We start from the raw sequence: 20722 nt of genomic DNA, 5'->3' as shown, positions 1-20722 counted from the left end.
GAGACCTTTCTTCAGACTGATGTCAAGGGAGTGGGAGATGGTTGAAAGCTACAAGTTCCCAGGAGTAAATGTGACCAGTATCTTGTCCTGGACCAGCCATATCGAACCAATGAAACGGAAACTACACCAACACCACTACTTCCTTAGAAGGCTTAAGAAGTCCGGCATGTCCCCAACAACCCTCACCAACTTTTACACATGCTCTGTAGAAAACATTTTATCGAGATGCGTGGGTTGTGAACAACTCCACCCAAGACCGAAAGAAATTGCATAGAATTGTGGACACAGACCAGACAAGGCCACCAGAATAATCAAGGACAAGTCTCATCCTGACACTTCGCCCCTCTATCATCAGGCAAGAGGTACAGAAGTGTGAAAATGCATATCTGCAGATTCAAGGACAGTTTCTTCCCAGCTGTTATTAGGCAACTGAACCATCCTATCACCAACTAGAAAGCAATCCATATCTACCATCTACCCTATTGTATGAATGGTTTAGCCCTAAATGTAGGGAACATGATAACATTTGCAGATTACACAAAATTTAGCTGAGAGGTTGACAAGAGGAAAACCTTAAGGGCCGGTCCCACTGTACGAGGTAATTCAAGAGTTCTCCCGAGTTTCCCTTGATTCAAACTCAGAGAATTACGGTACTAGCCGCTCGTAGGTACTCGGGGCTCTCGTGGACATTTTTCAAATGTCATGGACATGTTGAAAAAACTTCACGAGCTTACCGCGATTCCCGAGTACCTGCCTTTGCGTTACGAGCCGCTAAGAGACGTCTCGAGCTCCGACGTACCCGCTACGTACATTCTACATGCTTACCACAAGTTTAATTTTTTTTAACTCGGGAGAACTCTTGGGTAACCTCGTATAGTGGGACAGGCCCTTTAGACAGCAGCGAGATGTGGGTGGCCAGTCGGATGGAAAATGACAAATAGAACTTAATCCTGAAAAGTATGAGGTAATGCATTTGGGAGGCGCAACAAGAAAACACACAACAGATAGAGGGTTACGAAAGATGTGGAGGATCAGATGGAACTTGGACTGTATATCCATAGATCCGCTAAAGAGGCAGGGTGGTTCAAAGATTGTTTAAAACTCACAGGATGCTTTGCTTAATCAGTCAAGGACAGAGATGAAAAGAGCAGGACAGTTGGGATACAATCATAAATAGCACTCACTCGATAGTAGTTGGAGTGCTGCACAGAGTTCTGGTCACAGCACTGTGGAAAAGATGCATTTAAACTGTAGGGTGTAGAAGGGGTTTTGAGAATGTTATCAGCATTGAAAAATTGTAGCGTTGAACATCGATTAGAGGATAGTTTCCTTTGAAACAGAGACAAAGCCCAGGGAGGCAAGTTATTGGTAGAATAAATGGAGATGGGAAAAAATATTTCCACCCACTACCTCCTTTATTTAGTTGCACCCTTCATCTTTCTTTCCCATCAGGTTCCATAATCTGCAGTCCTTTGTTGTTTCCAATCATCACCACCCAGTCTCCACCAGTCAATGTCTCCTCCCTTCCCTATCCTGTCTGACTCCATCTGTCAATAAACCTCTCCTCACATGGATCCACCCATTGATTGCCAACTCTTATCTCATCCCTTCCCCATTAAACTGGCTCTCTCCCCTCCACTTTCTACCCAGATGAAGGGTCTCAATCCAAAAAGTTGATATGCATTTCTCTCCACAGATGCTGCCTGACCCGCTGAGTACTTCCAGCAGCTAATTTTTTTTTGCTCCAGTACTGAGCTAATTGTTTTAGCCCTTGTCAAGTCTTCACACTTAAGGAGGCTTGATATGTGACAGATAATAACGCTGCTGTCCAATGAACTCAAGACCCGAGCATCTCGGAAAAGTGAAAAACATGAGACTAGAACTTACTGTCCGCACTAAGCCACCAGGGGAGGCACCAGGTTCCAAACCTGCCAATGACCAAAGTGATCCTAAAATAACAGACCATGCCCAGCTTGGGCAACATAATGCCATAATATAAGGTTGGGGGGAGGGGGCTGCTGAAGCAAACTTGCAATAAATTAACACACACACGAAGCCATATCTGGGCTTTGCCCACCATAAAACTTCCTGATGATAATTGTTAACCTCCAGCCCAGACCTCCTGAATAGGAAGGTTTAAAGTTCTGAGCAGGCGGCGGAACCTCTCTCACCCCCCCTCAACAATACTCACCTGTAAATTCCGGGCTGGGGGAGGGAGGGGGGGACATGGTTCTAGCACCTTTTTGTATTTGTTTGCTCACTTATCTCACACACATACTAATTTGCAAGCAATAGCCAATCAGTTACAATCACCTCAGCTTCCATTGGCCTAGTTTTATCATGAGTGGAAGAATTTCCCACTGATTCAAATGTGTTCCAGTTGGATATTCATTGATTTATATAACCAACAGGTTAGATTTTTTTTCTGGCAGAATGAGATTTCACATTTAAATAGCTGCCTGTCCCATTATTTCTGCCCATACCATGTTATACAATCCGTTGAATGTGAACCAGAGGCGATAATTCTCTGGGTACGTTTTTCTCCTGTGCTCTCTGGATATTCCACTACTTAGCTTGTGTGTTGCACGGTATGTACCTGCTGACAACAGCCAGGATTCACTCATTCTTATAGATCATGTGTCACTGTTCTCTCAACAATTGTCGGCCAAAACATGAAAAACAAAAAACACCTGGAAAACTGAAGCTCAAACCTTTGGTTGTTTGCTGATGGCCTCCACAAGATGATTATAACCAACAGAATGACGGAAAATAACAATCGCCAGAACGCATCATCTATCCACCGTTCTCTCCAGTCCTGCAGAGAACATAGAAAGGAAGAATCAATGTTTATGGCATTTGCGTTTTAGTTTTAAAATCTCACTTCTTGAAGGTGTTCTTTCAGATACAAATACGGGAAGAAATATTCCTTGATTTATAAATGCTTGCCTTAATATTATAAAGCCTACCCACGGACAAGTGTTAAAACAAAGTCTTCCCCTGGAAATAAACCTTGCGGATGTAAATGCACAGTAACATACTAATACCAACAGCCTTCACTGAATATCTCAACCACAAGAGGGTTTGAGTGTGGCTGGGTTGTCAAGAATTTACTCCAATCTCCAAGGTCAAAGTGAAAGTCTCAAAATTTGTCTAAAAAATGCACCCATTTTTCTTAAACCTCATACAGAATATTTGTTAACATAACTGGTTGAGTTGATGCTGATTGCATCGAGGCTACACATAATGAGGTGAGATAATCCGGCCACACTTAGCCCCCATTTTCTTGTTGAAGTTGATTGGGAAAAGTTGTAGAGATGCATATAGTTGCCCTGATTGACAAGAACTGACTTGGCAAAAGTCAAACCTAGATGTTTGGGTGTGAGACATGTTTGCACGAGAACAATGGGGAGTGGATTAGTGAAATAGAGCAACCAATATTTTCCATCCTATAACTTAAGATATATAAAAGAAAAGCCAAACTTCAGTTGCTTGTCACAACTTAAAATTTTTATCCTCTTTAATCCCGTTACTGATCACTCACATGAAAAAAAAATCTTTCAAATGAACCATTAACCAAGTTTTGTCAGTATGGGAAGTTTAATGGGTCTGAACCAGGACAGGGCAAGTAACTGTGGAGAGAAATGCACATGTATTTGGTTAAGACCATTTACCTAGACTACAGTCTAGGTGAAGGATCTCAACCTGAAACAAGACTGTCCATTTATCTTCCTGATGACGTCAACAGGCTGAGCTGCTCTCCTTTTCTTGCTATAGATTCCATCATCTGCAGTCTCTTGTACCTCCAGGGCAAACGATTAACTGGTCTGAGATATATTAGCAAACTTTGAGATTAATAGCCAGATTAATAATTTAGAAATGAACGTGCAAAGCTTTAGTTCTTTAGAAAGCTAAGATTTTGATGTTGACAGAATAACTGCTACCTCTGTAACTTGAATTGTTTCTAAAGTGATGAGGCACACACAGAAACATAAGGGATCATGTTATAGAGAACAATGTAAAGTGCCAAGACTATTAGAAGGTATCCACCCGTTCCAGGATGAGCAATTTTTCCTGTAGTAAAATTGTGTAGTTACACTCACTGTCTGAAATGTTTTGTAATGAGATAACAGAATTAACTCTAGACCTTGATTTGTTCCCAGTTAGTTGGCATTGGCAGCTGAGAGAACTGAGAGGAAAACTACACAAGCCAAGCAGTGTCAAAATCATTCCATGTAAAGTTCGTAGATTTAAAGCTTTAACTAAAGTCTATGTATACAGCATCTACTGCCCTACCCTCATCAATCATCTTCTTTCAGCCTGAAACGTTGCCTATTTCCTTCGCTCCATAGATGTTGCTGCACCCGCTGAGTTTCTCCAGCACTTTTGTCTACCTTCAATCATCTTGAGTGTGGCTTGGCACACAGCTTACTTACCGATTGACAGTCTGCGAGCCGGAACTTCTTTGTTGTCCAAATAATGAAAAATATTGATGCTACAGGAAAAATACAATGATATATTGAATCCAAGAAAGCAACAATTACCTTCAAGAGACCATCTTTACCCCCCATTGTCAAGATTTATCTACTTAAAATGTTTTAAAATTATTTTTACAGAATCAGAAAAAGGGAACACTCAGTTAACTGTAAAGTCAAAAGAATTGAGAAGACATCAGTAATATCTAATCCTTACAGTTTATGCTACCCAATTTTTCACATGAATCCAGAAAGTATCAGTGGTGTATTTTGTAACAGGATTTATTTACTCTGTGAAATTAGTCTATAATCCAAAAACAAAAATGAAGATCCTTGAAATCTGAAATCATGGGAAAAAAATTGCAAAAATACGCAGATCTAGCAGCATTTATGATGGGAGAGAGCGATTCAGTTTGAAGATCTTTTGTGATACCGCCAAATTTATAACTCATTTAACTTAAACTAAATGCATTTTCCAGGATTGCTCCCACAGTGCTGAGATTTGCAGCAGCAACTATCACGTTGCTAGTTAGTCATTACTCTCGATGATAGCTACTTATATAATTTTCCAGTTTTCAAACTCAAGGCAAGGCAAGGCAAGGCAACTTTATTTATATAGCACATTTCATACACGAGGCAGACTCAAAGTGCTTCACATAAAAACATGTCATACAATAAATGAAATAATAAAATGAAATAAAATAGAACTAAAAGAAAAGAAAAGCAAAATTAAAAATGCATTATAAAAAGTGCAAAAGTTAAAAGTGCAATGTAGTTAAGATTTAGCTGAAAACTAAGGTAAACATAAAAGTTTTCAGTCTTGTTTTAAAAGTGGTCAAAGTTGAGGCAAGTCTTAAATCTTCAGGAAGTTTATTCCAGCTATTTGTTGCATAGTAACTAAATCCTGCTTTCCCATGTTTTGTATTTACTCTGGGAATCACTAGCAGATTGGTTTCAGAAGATCTTAGCGGTCTAGAAGGCTTATATAGTGGAAGCATGTCAGTGATATACTTTGGCCCTAAACCATGTAGTGATTTATAGGTGAGCAGCAGGATTTTAAAATCAATTCTCTGACATACAGGGAGCCAATGTAAGGATTTAAGAATTGGTGTAATATGCTCAAATTTTTTGGTCTTTGTTAGAACTCTAGCAACAGCGTTCTGAACAAGCTGTAGCTGCCTGACAGTTTTTTTTTGGAAGACCTGCAAGGAGACCGTTGCAATAATCTAGCCTACTATTAATAAAGGCATGTACAAGTTTTTCTAAATCTTGAGCTGACATGAGTCCTCTTAATCTTGCTATGTTTTTGAGGTGATAGTAGGCCGATTTTGTTACTGATTTGATGTGACTGTCGAAATTTAAATCTGAATCCATAATGACCCCAAGATTTCTGGCTTTGTTTGAAGTTTTCAGGGACAGAGAGTGAAGGTGTTGGGTTACTTTAAGCCTTTCTTTTTTAGCACCAAAAACAATTATCTCCGTTTTGTCCTTATTTAGTTGGAGAAAATTATGCTATAGAATCATATAGAAGCTATGCTATTCTATATAATTGTGGTGCAGACCTCACATATCCAAGAAAGTTTACTTGATTTATCACTTAATCCAACAAGCTTCACCCATTTGCTTCAGAGCCAGCGTTGAGTAAGATTATCTAATAACTACATGGAAATTCAAATACGATACGATCGAACTTTATTTATCCCAGGAGGGAAATTGGTCAGCCAACAGTCATAAAACACAACAAGATACATGAAATTAAAGTAATGAGTGGAAAGTCCAGGATTGGAGATGTGCAAAGATTGGGGTGGGGGTGGGGAGGGGAGCCAGTCTACCCCACGAGACAAGGGGAAGGAGATGTAGTTTGATAGCCACAGGGATAAAGGAACACCGGTGGCGTTCTGTGCTGCATCTTGGTGGAACCAGTCTGTTGCTGAAGATGCTCCTCAGGTTGACCAGTGTGTCATGGAGGGGGTGAGCTGTATTGTCCAAGATGCTCCGCAGTTTGAGGAGGATCCTCCCCTCCAAGACCACCTCCGATGAATCCAACTCCACTGCCATAACGGAGCCAGCCTTCCTGATGAGTTTACTAATTTCTTACTCACTTCATCATTTTCTCGTGGGCAACCCATCTTTGATCATTCAAACCTAATCCCAATTCCTTCTCAGCTAACATAATTACATATTTATAAGGAGTCTTATTCTTTGCTTCGTGCAATACACCATAGCATCCTACCAGCGTGCAGCCCCCTAGCCGTTGAGAGCTGGCAAAACTCCAACAGGCTGCAAACAAATCTGGACAACTCGACTGTCATAACCTACATTTCAATACTGTGTATCTTTTTATTCAACTGGTCAATTTACATCACAATAAAAACAAATTTTGGACACCAGATTTGAAGCTTACCTATCACAGCAAAGATGAGCGTATTTGTGAAATGTCTGTACAAGGATAACTTCACAACATTCCTTCGCAGTTTTAACATCTTCATCGTTTGGGTCAAGCTGATAAATATGTGCCAACAATTAAGGAAAAAAGAAGAATAACAAAATGGAAAATCCAAAGGTGTCACATGTGGAAAGAAAATCACAGAAACATAATTTTGTTTAAAGGTTAAAATAAAGGATGACAGTAATTGTGCATCATCTAGATTTCCAAACAAAAAGTGCACAGGACAAAAATGGTAACCCCCAAACACTGTGTAAGAAAGAACTGCAGATGCTGGTTTAAATCGAAGGTAGACACAAAATGCTGGAGTAACTCAGCGGGTGAGGCAGCATCTCCAGAGAGAAGGAATTGGTGGCGTTTTGGATCAAGACAGTTCTTCAATCTCGACCTGAATGATCACCCATTCCTAATCTCCAGAGATGCTGCTTGTCCTGCTGAGTTACTCCGCATTTTGTGTCTAACTTCGGTTAAACCAGCATCTACAGTTCCTTTCTACACACTTCCATGATTGTTTTTTGTGCTTAGATCTGGTTTGGACCCAATAGGCTGTGTTGGGTGCAAGTCAGATGTTATTTCATACCGCAATAGATTTGTGACTGAGACCATAATAATTTTGTCAAATTCCTATCACTTCACAATGCAAGATATATATTTTGTAAAGTACTCTCACCAGACCATTCTATTTTCTATCTATTAAAGCAAAAAAAAAAAAAGTGAATTTTCTCAAGATACTATTAAACCTATTTTGATTATTTACATCAATTAGCTGATAGTTATTGACAAAGGAAATTAGAGATTAACTGAAGTCTAAGGGTTTATGAATAATGTGCTTTGAAAATAGATTTTGTCAGAAAATTATGTTCTTGATAAAGAAATAAATAGGAAATAGATCAGATTCTTTTCACTGAGAACCCCACTTCCGGAAAGGATATCCACCAGCAGAGGGCAGTGTCGAGAACAGCCAAAGGGATAAAAGCCAGAAGGGCCAGGTCGAGATTCTCCTGAAAAAAAGGAAAGGATGCCATCAGATGAAACCAAGAGAATGAAAGGGAAAGAGAAAGAGAATAATGATTTTCAGTTAAGAATACCAAATATAGTAGCACTGGCAGACGTTTACCAAGCTGTGAGAATCATGGTCTAAACGGAGTCTATAATTAAATTAAATAAATCTATATCCATGTGTTCCCACTTAACTGTTGACGAGGGATAATATTTACAGGATAGTTTGAAATCATCCAAATTGTTTTTAAACGCTCACAGGGAGCAATGCAAACTTATATAACGTACAGAATTGTGCGCAATGGAATGTGCATTCTACTGGTACATGGAAATATCAAATTTATTTTAAAACCCAGCCTATGTGATCACAGATTTGATCGGCTGTGATTCTACGGCAGATATCAATTTGTCCTGAGAGCAGAAACTCCACCCACCTTGTTCCTGCTGTCCACAAATGTTTGAAAGATCAGACACTTATCAACTTCTCCCTTCTATTTCCCACCAATTCCCACAAAGCAAGCAGTTAGTCAAAAGCGAGCAGTTTCTATCTAGTCTTCCAATCCCTTGACGGCAGAACTTTGACAACCACTGACAGCAGATGCCTCAACCACATCCTGCTGATAGACCCCAACATCCCCCTCAACAGGAGATGCCACACTCACAGCCGTCAACATGAAATGCTGTTGCACGCCAACCACATGACTGATACCATCACCACCAGAGTGGACACTTCACCAGAAGCATTCCAGCCAATTAATCACTTTTGTACTGGAGCAACATTACATATGAAATATTGTAAAACTTGAGCTTCTGAAGATAATGAATAGTGATGAATTCAAAGGGAGCCCATCACCAATGAATGAAATGGCTCATAAAAATGTTTTAAAATCTGAGTGGAAATGGGCAACAATCTAAATATGGTCGACTTTTCTGAGAGCTCTTTTACTACTGACATTTGATACTGGTGCTAATTTATTCTGACTTGACATTAGATTTTTGTTTCTCTCTGTGTGACATGATCAAATATTTAATAAGCAATCTATTAATTTGCCAACTTGAAATCAATTGCAAAAGTATCACACCACGATTCTTGCTTTCATTCTCACTCTTAAGGACTCAAATAAATATAGCAAACAAGCCATATTATATTTGGCCAGCTATCCCCCTCTCCACTCTCTCTTTGTGTTGCAATTCCATAGGAAACATGTTAAACACTTGTTTGCAAGAGCAGACTATGATGCTGTTCAACTTTAATTTTGGATATAACATGGAAAATGGTCACAAGCAACAGAATATCCATCACCAGATACAATAGATCATATAAATTTTGCATGGTATCGTTGTGACAGTTATCATTTTTTCCCCCAGTTTACTTACTCATACCTTTCCATCAGGGACTTTGCCCTGTTTTGGTTTATAAGAATAAGTAACCTGCTGCAAAGTTCCAACAGAACAAACAACCAGATCCTTCAAATTCCCCTTCAGCTGCCATAAGTAAAGTTTCTGATTGAAGTGATGATCAGCAGAGGGTTCTTCAATCAGAACTGGTCAATTCTACTGTAGGTTATCCATGTGTAGTATTAGCTTAAACGTTTCCCCCTTTCCCCCTAAATCTATGCCCCCTAATTTTAGACTGGTAAAAAAACTGCGATTGTACACCCCATCTATGCCTCTTATGATTTCATAACCTCAACCTCCTTCATTCCAGGAGAAACCGCCCCAACCTCCCTAGTTTCAAACTACAACTCGAGCTTTCCAGTGCCGGTAACATCCTTGCAAAACCTTTCTGCACCCATTCCAATTTTATGTTGCAGGGACAGCAGTGGCGCAGCAGTAGAGTTGCTGCCTTACAGTGCCAGAGACCCGGGTTTGATCCTCCCAATGGGTACTGCCTCTATGGAGTTTGTACCTTCGGCCTCCGACCGCGTGGATTTTTACCGGGTACTTCTGTTTCCTCCCACATTTCAAAAATTTAAGGTTTCTAGGTAAATTGACCTGTAAATTGTCCCTAGTGCGTAGGATAGAACTAGTAGTGTATGGGTTATTGCTGGTCGGCACATTACTGTTGGGCTGAAGGGCATGGGTCTCTAAACTAAACTATAGCTTTTATGTTCTACGTTCATGTTCTGGCTCTAACTGTCCTCATTCACCTGTTACTTCATCAATAGTTTACTCCCTCAGCAAGCCTGGCTTCACCTCATCAGAATATAGTTTTTGTCCCATCCATTCTACCCCTATCCTCTCTGTGACTTGAAACTAGCTTTTGTTCCTGATCTAATGCTGACAAATGGTCTTCGACCCCAAAACATTAACTCTCCTCTTTTCAAAATGCTCCCTCTTTCAGATTTCCAGCATCTGCACTTATTTGATATTCAGCCGCTTCATTCACTTCAAATTTATCTCGCCTCTCCTGAAGATTCAAATTCCTTACTGGGTAATTATTTCACAGATATAATTGGCTTCTACTTCCACACCAGGTGTCCGGGATTCAGGTGCAAGATTGGACAATGAGGCAAGTTGTGCAGCCATGGAAAGCAGCTGATCCCATACTCCCAATAGTTATATAACTGCATAGCTCCACAAAGTATCAGAGTTCTGGCCAATATTTTGAAAACTTTCTCACACTGACACAAATCCCAGCAATCCTTCCACTATCAGATTGTGATCAGCTAAATGTCAAATCCAGGTCCTCCCAATTTATCAACAGATCACTATCTTAATTAGCAGATAACTGTACATAAAAATGAATGGATAAGAACAACACGATTCCATGACATTAGTTGTCAGTCAGGAAGGTGCGTGCTAGAACCAAGTTTAACCTAATTGTGGACATTGGACATTTTCTTTGGAACTTTTACACTAAAACGTTGAAAAACTATTTTACACTCTGGTACTTTTCTCTTCACTCTACCCGTCGTACTTGTGTATGGCTTGACTGTATTCATGTATGGTATAATTTTATTTGATTGGATATCATGCAAGCAAAAGCTTTTCACTGTATCTTCACACAATCAATAATAAACCAATAGAAATGAAAGAGACTAATCATTTTGCTATCAACATTACAAAGGCAAGAGCTAATTTCTGAGTATAATGTAAAGGATATCCACCAGAGTATACAGGTGTCGATGATCGAGAGACTGATGTTCCCTATAAGAGCCAAGGAAACAAATGGGACCTAAATCAGGAAGAAAACCAAGCCAAATATTAGTTCAGTATGACTCGAGGTTAGGTGTACTTATCAACAAGGAGTTTGCCACATTTGACCTCTTCAGCATAATCATGCCTGGAGGATCCCTGGTGGTCTAGTGCTTGGCATTCAACCCCCACTCAGGCCCGCCACGGCTGGTGTTCGATTCTCAGTTAGGGAAAGGTCAATGTTGGCTCCATTTCAGGGAAGGACTGGTTTTTATAGTGATGCATATGCAATACGTCTTTTGGAAAACTAAAATAGTTTGGCAAACCTCAGCAGATTCTGTGGCACCTACTCGGAATGAGTTACATCCTTGCTACTTGATAAATGATACTTACTCCAGTAACCCGAAGGTAGCCTTCTATCGCTGAGAAAATTAAATAAAGGAGGCCAACACCAACGACTCTATGCAACATAGCACCCAAACGAGGCCTAGAGCAAAGAAAATATCAGTTACCCGATTTGTTATGCAGACCAAAGAATGCAACACAAATAGTGTTGTTAACAGTGCACCATAGAAAATAACCCATGCCATGATACGATTTCCACAGTCCATCGCAGCATTTCCTTTGGTTTCAAATACATCCAGCCCAATTATCATTCAAATAGCAGGATTCCTCTAATAACTACCCGAGGTCAGGATTATTGAGGAACATACTGTGTTGCAACTTTTAAAATATTTATAGTGAGGCAAAGGCTCTATCAGCTGCCTAAACGCAACTCTCCCCATTAAACTAATTGATTCTGAGATGTGAGAATTACTAACAGGGGTCAGGACCAGGCAAATAGGCATGGCAAAGGGGTGGAGGTGGATAATGTAGCAACCCTGACCCATGGGGGATGGCAGATAGGCAAGCTTATCCTTAGAAAGTTGGTGTCTGCAGTACTGTGCTTAACCCTGATGCAGGATTTTATGAGAACAATAAAAGGAAAATATTTTCATATTTGGTGTTTAATGTTGCATTTTAGATATCTGAACAATCAGAGAAATGATTAGACCTCATGGTGACAGATGTGAACAACTGTAATGTTAAATGGCGATTGTACAGAGCAAGTGGTATACTCCCCATTACAGTTGGTTATTTCTGCACGGATAGCAGCTTCTATTTCAAACGTACGGCCAGTTTTAACAACATAAGAATTGGAAGTAAGAGTAGGCCATTTGTCGGGTCTGGACTGGATACGTCAGTCTCTCACTCAGCAACTCCCTATATGGGAGTTGCTAAGTGAGAGACTGATGTGGTCTCTATGTTTTATGTTGAATATACTCAGAAATTGAGTCTCACCACCCTCTTATTTCAATTCTGAATGCTACCGATTTATAGAATCATAGTCAAACAGCACGGAAACAGACCCTTCGACCCAACTTGCCCATGCCGAACTAAATTGTCTCAGAACTAAATAGACTAGTTCTGTTTATTGGCCTCATATCTAAACTGCTAATCACAAACTATCAAAAACAGATTTTTTCAAATGTAATTTCCCGTAAATCCATATTTACTCTGGTCTATCATTTTATTTATGCGCTCTATTACCACTTCCTTCAAAAGCAATTCTTTACCAGTTGGTTTTTAAAGGATTGTAGGAATTACTTCAAAAGATGTACTTAGTGACCCATCATCTTAATTGTCACACTCGGTTTACAAAATATTTGTCAGAGACATAACACATTGCAACCACGTATGCTCAGACTTACTTCACAATTCCATATCCGAGACTGACTATGATGACCAGAACACGAGCCAAAGATCGTTTCAGAGCAGAGAGTAATTCCGCAAAAATTGCTGCTCCTTGCACTAAACACAAATCAGAAAACAAAGGTCAGTCACACAAGACTGAATTACTTCAGCAGGAGAATTGATGCAGGACTTAATTACTGAAAACTATAAATACATGACTATCGAACAATATCAATTTTGAAACTAACATTGCAGTATTCCATATCAGAAGATCTGGACTTGATAGTCCATTTATCACTGAGCTGCTCCTGCCAAAGCCAAACATTTTCCTTCAAAGTAATAATGACAACATTCAGGGCATCAGTTAGCACAGCTCAGCAGCCAAGTATATGGTGTTGAACATAAATCAACTATTTAATTACTTCCAATGATTAAGATTTGCACGGTGTACATCACACTCCATCACAGCATGGTTGTGGAACAGCTCCATCTAAGACCACTAGAACTTGCCGTGTTGTGGACGTAGCCCAGACGATCATGTAAACCAGCTTCCCTTCCATTGACTCCATTTGCACTTCATATTGCTCCAGCAAGACAACCAGCATAATCAAGGACCAGTCTCAACCCAGTTACTCCCTCTTCTCCTCTCTCCCATCGGGCAAGCTGTACAGAAGTTTGAAAATGCATACCTCCAGATTCAAGGACAGTTTCTTCCCAGCTGTCATCGGGCAACTGAACCGTCCCCTCACCAACTAGAGAGTGGTCCTAACCTCCCATCTATCTCATTGGAGGCCTTCGAACTATCTTTAATTGGACTTTACCTTGCACTAAACATTATACCTTGTATCTGTACATTGTGGACGGCTTGATTGTAATTATGTTTCGTGTTTTCACTGATTGGAAGGTACATAACAAAGCTTTACACTGCACCTTGGTACAGGTGACAATAATAAATTAAATTAAGCAAAATGCATCGCCGTTTCTTTTAGGATTATGCAAATTATTTAGTCAAATACCACTGGAGGAGGATTCCTCTGGGAAGCAGGGTAACACATGGTACAAACAAGCCAATGGCATCAAGTTGCTGTTTAGTGAGTACCTATTATCAGCGGAGTGAACGATGTCAGCGTGGGAAATGCACTTTAATTGGTTAAATGCAGAGTACTGCAAAAGGACACTATTCTTCCGTGAAGCACTAGTGATCCGAGCTCACTAGTTCAAATGGTTGGGATCATCACTGAACACGAGCCCGACAAAAGATTCTTAACCCCATCCACTGCACCAAACAATCCACAAAGGAACATACAATTTCATGGCTGAAAGGAGAGAAGTATGAACAGTAGCTTCCTTTTAGTAAGGGGCCAAAATCTAGTGGAGAGGGTATAGGTGGCAATGCATCTCCATGCCCTTTCACATACATGCAAGTAAAGAGGTAAGTTCACCATGTGGGTTTTGGTCTTCGAACTTCACCACCTTGTTTTTGTTAAGGAAAAAGGTTGTGAACGATCTCCCCCCACCTCACTGCACCTCTATCCATGTACATCTAGAGAACCAGCTCCATCAGAGCATGTATCCAACACCTATCATTGTGGAATCTATGTGAAAATGGGGAAAAGAGGCTCCATTGTGATTCCCACTTCCTGCACTACCTTAACACTGGATAGGGGTTCAGCCATTCAGTGATATTCTGATTAAGAATCTAGAAGTAATAGGCATTGGGGGGGGGGGGGGGGGGGACCACCAGAAGGGAGAGGTTTGACAATAATCAAGTGCAGCCTGGACTTGTACATGCACATCAGGCCAACTAGGATTAAAGCAGCTTTTTACTTTCACACTAACGTCTATTATTTCTGCTTGAAAAAGCTATAATATTTTCTCCAGAAGCAGATTATAGAATGTTTATCAACCGAATTAGAAAATGTTGTATAAAGAACAGGTTAGCAAAATTCCCCACCTGACTCTCCCTTGTAGCGGATGCTCTGGTACTCTGCATAAAAGACCGCCTTCTCCAACATTCCTAGAAAGATGACTGCACCGATCCAGAACTGGATTCGCAGCAGGTCCCTCCAGTAGCAGGCAGACCAGAAAAGCCACAAGGCTGCGAACAGCACGTACACGATGCACATCACCATAAAAAACTGGCAGAGAGAAACAAAACAGAAGACCTTAGTATGGAGTCCGCGCTACACCTATCATGATATTTCCAAGCAGAAATGCCATTCTGTACGTTTATGTGAATATGACAAAGGTCGGTAGCTCTGACCAGGCTTGGTTCAGAGACATATTGGATGTCGAGGGTTTTGGTCCTTCAACCTTTACACGAGTTTCCAACTGCAATAAATGCTGTTATTGATTCGTTATTCCATACAATACAGACACGGATAAGTAACTTCCAGGAAAGTTATTACAGGATACTTTGAGCTACTTTAATTGGTTTGTTTGCTCACAAGATTCCTAGCTGTTGAGCTGGTTACCCAAATTTCACGTGCTTAGAAATGGAGATAAGAATCAGATAGAATGATTTGGTGGTCCAATCATGATGCAAAATGACAAGCATGGGATCAAGGAAACATGTTGCACACGTGACTATCATTTAATAGTTCGTACTCTACAAGGGAAAAAATATTTAATTTACTACGCTGTGAGACTGTGGAATGGAGATCGAAGACGGATAATAGGCTCGGGAGAAATGATCAAGCAGATGATAAGGGGGGGGGGGGGGGGAACTTGGGAGATTAGGTGCTGGTGGAAGCTGGTTGAGCAGATCATGGATATTTGGAAGGAGGCCTCTACCTGCGAGACCATGGTAATGAACAGGGTCCAAAGCAGCAGCAGGTTGAGAACCCAAGGTGTACCGTTCAAATTACTAGATAATCAGACGGATTCAATTCCCACCATGGCAGCTGGGATATTTAAATTTAAGTAATTAAATAAATTATCTGTGGAATTCTCTGCCGCAGAAGGTAGTTGAGGCCAGTTCATTGGCTATATTTAATGTGGAATTTGAAATAAACTGGTCTCGGCACCAGCAGTCAGGACACTGCTGGTCTTTAGATCTACAATGAGGTTCTTTTAACTGCCCCTTTAGTTCAGGTGTAAATATGGATGGACAATAAATGCCAGCATTCATGGATTTAACAACATATATAAAACAGCAATACATGCACAAATGTTTTTCAAATCAACAGTCTGCTTATTTATTCAACTAAGAGGAGGCCTTAAAGACTTGCTGATCAGCATGATTACTGATCTGGGATATGTACTGCTGATGAGCCAATGATTTTGGATGCAGTGGAAAGGTGGGTACTAGTCCTTGCCCTGGGCCTCCCCCACTTCATGACAAGAAGCCTTTGCAACATTCTCCTCTTACATAGAAAAACACAGTACAGTAAAGTCTGCCACACTCTAACACCAATGCAGAAACTACTGACTGAAAGGATCCGTTTACTCTATGCCTAACATCACCACTAGTTCCCGTACCACCAGAAACGCATCTTATCAATGTCCTCCAGAGGTCCTCCAGACATTACAAACCCACTGACTCACATGGCTATCTGGACTACACGTCTTCCCACCCTGCCCCCTGTAAAGACTCCATCCCCTACTCCCAATTCCTCCGCCTACGCCGCGTCTGTTCCCAGGATGAGACATTTCATACCAGGGCATCGGAAATGTCCTCGTTCTTCAGGGAACGGGGATTCCCCTCCGCCACCATAGATGAGGCTCACACCAGGGTCTCATCCATACCCCGTAACACTGCTCTCTCTCCCCATCCCCGCACACGCAACAAGGGCAGAGTCCCTCTGGTCCTCACCTTTCACCCCACCAGCCGGCAAATACAACACATAATCCTCCGCCATTTCCGCCACCTCCAACGTGACCCCACCACTCGCCACATCTTCCCATCTCCCCCCATGTCTGCCTTCCGCAAAGACCGCTCCCTCCGCAACTCCCTCGTCAATTCTTCCCTTCCCTCCCGCACCCCCCCCGCCCCGGGCACTTTCCGTTGCAACCGCAAGAAATGCAACACCTGTCCCTTCACCTCTCCCCTCGACTCCATTCAAGGTCCCAAGCAGTCGTTCCCGGTGCGACAAAGGTTCACCTGCATCTCCTCCAACCTCATCTACTGCATCCGCTGCTCTAGATGTCAGCTGATTTACCTCGGTGAGACCAAGCGTAGGTTGGGCGACCGTTTCGCCGAACACCTCCGCTCAGTCCGCAATAACCTACCTGACCTCCCGGTGGCTCAGCACTTCAACTCCCCCTCCCATTCCCAATCCGACCTCTCTGTCCTGGGTCTCCTCCATTGCCAGAGTGAGCAACAGCGGAAATTGGAGGAACAGCACCTCATATTCCGTCTGGGTTCCTTGCGTCCTTATGGCATCAACATTGAATTCCCCCAATTTGGCTAGCCTGTGCTGTCTCCTCCCCTTCCTTCACCCTCTAGCTGTCTCCTCCCACCCTCCCATCCGCCCGCCCTCGGGCTCCTCCTCCTCCTCCCTTTTTCCTTCTTTCTTTCCCCACCCCCCATCAGTCTGAAGAAGGGTTTCGGCCCGAAACGTCGCCTATTTCCTTCGCTCCATAGATGCTGCTGCACCCGCTGAGTTTCCCCAGCAATTTTGTGTACCTCCTCCAGAGATGCTGTCTGACCATTTGATTTCCTCCAGCACTTTATGTTTTTTCATCACTACTGAGTCAACCCTATTTTTATTTGTATGATTAACTGTGCAGTGATATTAACCACTATGAGATTAATCATCAGTCTGAAGAAGGGTCTCGACCCGAAACGTCACCCATTCCTTCTCTCCCGAGATGCTGCCTGTCCGGCTGAGTTACCCCAGCATTTTGTGTCTACCTTCGATTTAAACCAGCATCTGCAGTTCTTTCCTACACAATGATATTAACCATATGTATTGCTCTTTAGGGATTTTAAATATGCATTTCAGTAGTGTACATAAAAACATTAGACACATTCTGGACAGAAACAGCATTGCCAACTCCAACAAAAGTTTAAACAAAAACAAAAGGAGCATTAAGTAAAACTTTAGTGAAAAAAAACAGGAGGTGGCACGTTTAAGGGTCATGTTGATGCTTTGGAACCGACCGTTCAAGAGCTGGCTGTTCTTGAAAAGGAGGCGCAGTCCTCTTTCTTACAGTTTGGCTTTCTTCCCAACCAATTGTTCAAGCGCTTTTGATTGCAACATGCGCCTTAATTTAGTTCAACAAAGAAACTGACAAGTTACTAAAGAACATTTAAAAAGTTCTTGTTCAAATAAGTTCCTGGATTTAATATCATAGAATTATATTCTACGCTTTAAAATTCAAGCCTTAGGTTGAAAAACTTTGTTCATAAAACACACAATGGGAAAACTCAGTTAGCAAACTCTTATTCAAACATCACAATAAAGAAAATGTGTGTCACACATTGCCTGTCTTGCTGTGAAACAAGTGTTCTGTGGGGAATGGAAAATGCTGCGTCTTAATGGCAACATCATGCGAGAGTTGGACATGATCGCCAACCTGTGCTGACAGGAGGACCAGGCAGCCAAGAGCTTAGCAAGGCTGATAAGGCTTTACCACATGGCCAGTGATGGGTCAGATGTTCAGGCCAATGGTGGAAATGTGCAGGAAAACAGCCAAGGGGAGCGTCCATGTATCTGCGATAAGGCACAACTAGTAAAACATTTTAATTGTACGACTTACCATCATGCAAGGCCAGTCTACTGGAGAGATATATTCATATTGTCCTTTCATTTCAACAATCACTGCAAAGCATAACAGAAATTAAGAATATACAAAAACCAAACCCAGCCACCTGTTCCCTTCTCCCATTGTTCCTTTTCTCTGATAACGTTGACATTGATTTTCTTTTATTCAATGTTATTTTGAATTCGAGACGCACACAAAATATCACAGATGTGGATCAGTCTGAGGACATTTAGCTGTCACCCTTAGATATGTACTGACTTCAATAAACATTGTTTCAGAATTTCCATTTCAATCACCTAAATCTGAGATGAAATGTGTAATTTGAAGACAAAATAAGTTCTTCCAGTTAGCATTTCAACCACCAAAATTGATGCTTATCACATTTCTCCATATAAATCTCTATGTTTCAATATAGCTCATTGGGTTTGTGAATATCTGTTTCCCCGAGATGATTAGGTACTGTTAAGTACATCAAGAGACTTATTTTAACTAGACTTGGATTGTCTTTCTACCATCTCCAAATGGTTCCAGCTCTGTTTGACATTTTAATTCAGATGTTTATACCCAGGTAAATAATTAGAACTTACTTGTGAGAGACAAATCATCCTGCTTTGTCGCTGCAGCTTCTCTCTTTGTTTTTCCATTCCCCTTACTGTCATTTTTCACTGGAGCAACTACTTTTCCTGTGGATTTGGTGCTTTGACTGCTTTCTGGATTCTTTGCCTCCTTATGTGATATTTGGATTTTAATTATGAACAAATATGGTCCATCTTCCCAACTTCTGAATATGCCAGGAACCTTTTTAAGGAAAATATAACAAGCTCAGAAGTTGTAACATAAAAACCAAGTTGCATTGCATTGCATTACATTCTTAAAGTGAAATAACATATTCTGGAGAAAAGGGAAATCTTATTTCAATTTTGCTTTGGCAACAAACAAGCAAGACATTTGTGTGGGTACACAAAATTGCTGGAGAAACTCAGCGGGTGCAGCAACATCTATGGAGCGAAGGAAATAGGCGACGTTTCGGGCCGAAACCCTCCTTCGCTCCATAGATGCTGCTGCACCCGCTGAGTTTCCCCAGCAAATTTGTGTACCTTCGATATTCCAGCATCTGCAGTTCCTTTTTGAAGACATTTGTGTGCCTGTGTTCATACTGGGATAAATATGACTTTGCAAATGCTTTTTAGTCACGCCTGGCTCGTTTGTTTTTGCTGGATTATTGCCTATGGAACAAGGAGGAAGCTGAAGCTGTCAACAGGATTACTCTACGCCTGAAGTTGTCAGCTTGCTATAGCTGTTCGACAACCAGGATTACAATTACCTTATGCAAACTTAGAAGAATGAAAGTTTTGTGCACACTAAAGAATGAAAAGAGACGCCTGCAATTGATATTTGTTGAGACATCCAAGAAATGCGTTCCAACTATCAAATATCAGTGCCTTTAGTTTGGCAAATAGCCCTTTCTTCTATAGCTTGATCCTTTTTGGTTCATGTTTAACTTTCATCCAAATAACAGTCCAAGGCAACAGAGTTATGTGGCTCGATTCAAAAACATAGTTACAACACAATCAAACGGAGATTGTCATCATTTGGGAAGTTTATATTACATTTATAATTGGTGGAACAGTGGATGATATAGTTTAACTGTTGATGTGACTGGATTTCTGACACAAAAACAGCATAAATACAAAATTAGTTAGAAAAGTAAGAGATCAGTCAAAGTGTGAAGCTGATGCAGGGGAGGGGGAGAAAGTAGAGAGAAAGGGTTTTCAAAACAATTCAAAGAAATTCCATGTATTTATACATGTCTGCAATTTTCGCCTGACTCATTCCTGCATACTCATTATGTTAAGAACAACATTAAAGATGACAAAAGGCTGGAAAACATAGCTCCCCAACCCTAATCTTGAATTGCCAATCTCAGGACAAAGGTTTGGAATGATGTGGGTGTCCTTTAAACATTTTTAGCTTGAAAATTTATAGAGAAACACAATAGTCCCAAAACCAATGATGCCAGCCAGCACCAAGGCTGAACATCAAATTAGAGACTGAAAGCAAAATAAATATATGATCATATTCAGTTAAACCAACAATTTTAACTGGATACTGCTGGCCCTGTCATCTGGCCCTGGATTCATATCATCTATCTTGTTACCGCTCTGCGTGTAGAATTCTCAGTGGAATTCTCTGCCTCAGAGGGCGGTGGAGGCAGGTTCTCTGG

At 41.0% G+C, this 20722-nt stretch overlaps 1 protein-coding gene across 3 annotated transcripts in view; it reads right to left on the bottom strand.

Moving 5' to 3' along the window:
• tmem87a (transmembrane protein 87A) overlaps positions 1–20722 on the bottom strand; it is a 54363-nt gene that overhangs the window by 11182 nt on the left and 22459 nt on the right. For 2 of the 3 annotated variants that reach the window (XM_033026706.1, XM_033026704.1), the window contains exons 7-15: positions 19086–19296; positions 18493–18554; positions 14744–14927; positions 12807–12906; positions 11449–11542; positions 11024–11095; positions 6877–6985; positions 4434–4492; positions 2712–2815 (exon numbers count right to left, since the gene is read on the bottom strand). In XM_033026706.1, coding sequence (XP_032882597.1) covers positions 2712–2815; positions 4434–4492; positions 6877–6985; positions 11024–11095; positions 11449–11542; positions 12807–12906; positions 14744–14927; positions 18493–18554; positions 19086–19296 — 995 coding nt within the window. Of the gene's footprint in view, positions 1–2711; positions 2816–4433; positions 4493–6876; positions 6986–7850; positions 7920–11023; positions 11096–11448; positions 11543–12806; positions 12907–14743; positions 14928–18492; positions 18555–19085; positions 19297–20722 lie in introns of all 3 variants that reach the window. The other variant, XM_033026705.1, reaches the window with a different exon arrangement.

Source organism: Amblyraja radiata, chromosome 9 (genome assembly GCF_010909765.2).
Source record: "Amblyraja radiata isolate CabotCenter1 chromosome 9, sAmbRad1.1.pri, whole genome shotgun sequence".
In the NCBI taxonomy this organism is placed as follows: Eukaryota; Metazoa; Chordata; class Chondrichthyes; order Rajiformes; family Rajidae; genus Amblyraja; species Amblyraja radiata.
Note: the sequence above shows the minus strand (reverse complement) of the source record. Positions and strands in the feature narration are given on the sequence as shown.